Raw genomic sequence first — 2034 nt, 5'->3', positions numbered from 1 at the left:
AAATAAATTAATTTATATTTAATTAAATAATTCGAAATTTTAAGAAAGCTTATAAATATAGTAAGATTAAAAATGATTTTATTAAAAGAGAATGTAGAGCAATTATAAATTCATCTTTGATTTAGTTTGGAGCAATAAACGATTTTGTAACTGATAAATAAATTCTCACGCCTAAATCTGTAAAGTAATTTCCATCATGTCGAAGTCTTCTAATCGTCACATTGTTCGCTCGATTCGTGTTTAATTCTTCGGTGTCGTGATCGTCCCGTTGATACATGAAAAATGGCCAAATTTTTTGGCTGGAACCCTTGTTTTTGATTGGTATATCATTCAAGACACCTTTCGATTGTAACATCGTGAGTTGAATGCTACAATTGCGTCTGTTCCATCATCTTTCCACTACGACTCTGTTAAACTGCGTAAATATTAAATATTAGTGCGGTATATTAATTTAAAATTCATCTCTAATTTTTAATTCACACTTTCTAGCGTTTAATTTTTAATTTAGAATTCATAGCTTCTAATTTTTAATTTTTAATTCGTAATTTGTAATTTTTAATTTAGAATTTAGAATTTTCAATTCCTAGTTTCGAGCTTTCTATTGTTAATTCAGAATTTCTAATTTTCAATTCAGAATTTTTAACCCTTTGCACTCCAAGCATTTCTCCATAAGATTAATAGTGAAACTTCTGAGAATCGAAAATTTTGTCTTGAAAAAGAAAAACAAGGATTTTTAACGCTTCTATTAATTTGCATTATTTTGATAATATAAAAACACCTGAATTTGACATTTTAAAGTTCTCCATTGAAGTGCAAAGGGTTAATAATTAATTCTTCATTTTGAATTTTGAATTTTTGCAGCGAATAATTGCACGAAAGCAGAAACAACCCAAAATTGAACAGAAAAGCAGAGACCCGAATATTCCAGTATTCGATCTCGAAGAGAATATAATTAACGCTATATTTAAAATTAATTCATAATTCTCAGTTTTATTCGACGTTACTGAACGAAAAAGAATACGATATTAACAACTTTCTGAATACTCATCAATTATTAATTCATCGAAAATATGATTGGCGTTTTTTCTTATACTTTTTATCTCCGTTAATATTTCACGTATAAAATCGAAATAATTCTAAATATATACGTAACATCGCGATACATTAGTATAGTAACTTCATAACCATTCCGTGGTTATTTATTTAAACAAAGAAACAGTGAAACAATTACAACAGAAGAAAACGAACATAACGATTTATCGATATTTCTCGACTCGCTTGCGGTGAACAAATCGTTCCAATAACGATCACAATATCAATGTATCTTTTCTGCAGATCACTCGTTTGATACAATCTATCATTTGTTACTCGACTTTTTTCTGCTTTCTGTCGGTTTTCCGTCCTTCTCCTGATTACATAATAAAATTACTTTTTGTGTACAATCTGTACACTTATTACTATGTAAATACAATTCGCAGCGCTGTCTTCCATGTAAATTAATGTAACAGCTGTTTCTGTTTAATAGATACTTCTTTTAACTATTATAGTTTGTCTATTAAATATTTATTAAACCAAGGAAATTTATATTTTCTTTTACTCTTATTTTTGTAATAAATGTAGACATTTTACTGTCATATTTTGTCTACTAATAATGTATTAAATATTCATATTATTAAACTAAAGAAATTCACATAATTTTCATTTCTCTGAGATTCTTATAGCGAGTAAATTTTTTAAATATTGTATTTGTAGGAACCGACGACGGAAAAATATTGAGGGACCCAACGGGAATCGAACCCGGGACCTTCGGCTTAGCAAGCCGAGGCTTTGCGCGCTACGCCAACCACTCCCTCTCTATTGTCCCTTCGAGGTTTCTTATTTAGGTATGGAGGCCCCGATACTACACTCGGCCATCCTGAACTGACATTCGCCCTCGAATGTTCTCAGTGCAACACAACTCAACATCTTTGGGCACACTCCTCCACACAGTCACACAGCCGAAACAACGCATTTTTGGGCCTCGAGATGTTTTCA

General features: G+C 30.8%; 1 protein-coding gene across 1 annotated transcript in view; it reads right to left on the bottom strand.

Annotated features, from left to right (window-relative positions):
* Window positions 1-355, bottom strand: part of LOC108575327 (gustatory receptor for sugar taste 64f-like) — a 6527-nt gene extending 6172 nt beyond the window's left edge. The window contains exon 1 of the mRNA XM_017938093.1: window positions 170-355. Within this exon, the coding sequence (XP_017793582.1) occupies window positions 170-355 (186 nt within the window). The remainder of the gene's footprint in view (window positions 1-169) is intronic.
* Between the last annotated feature and the right edge of the window lie 1679 nt (window positions 356-2034).

Source organism: Habropoda laboriosa, unplaced genomic scaffold (assembly GCF_001263275.1).
Source record: "Habropoda laboriosa isolate 0110345459 unplaced genomic scaffold, ASM126327v1 scaffold143, whole genome shotgun sequence".
NCBI lineage: Eukaryota > Metazoa > Arthropoda > Insecta > Hymenoptera > Apidae > Habropoda > Habropoda laboriosa.
This window is presented reverse-complemented; position numbering and strand designations above follow the sequence as displayed.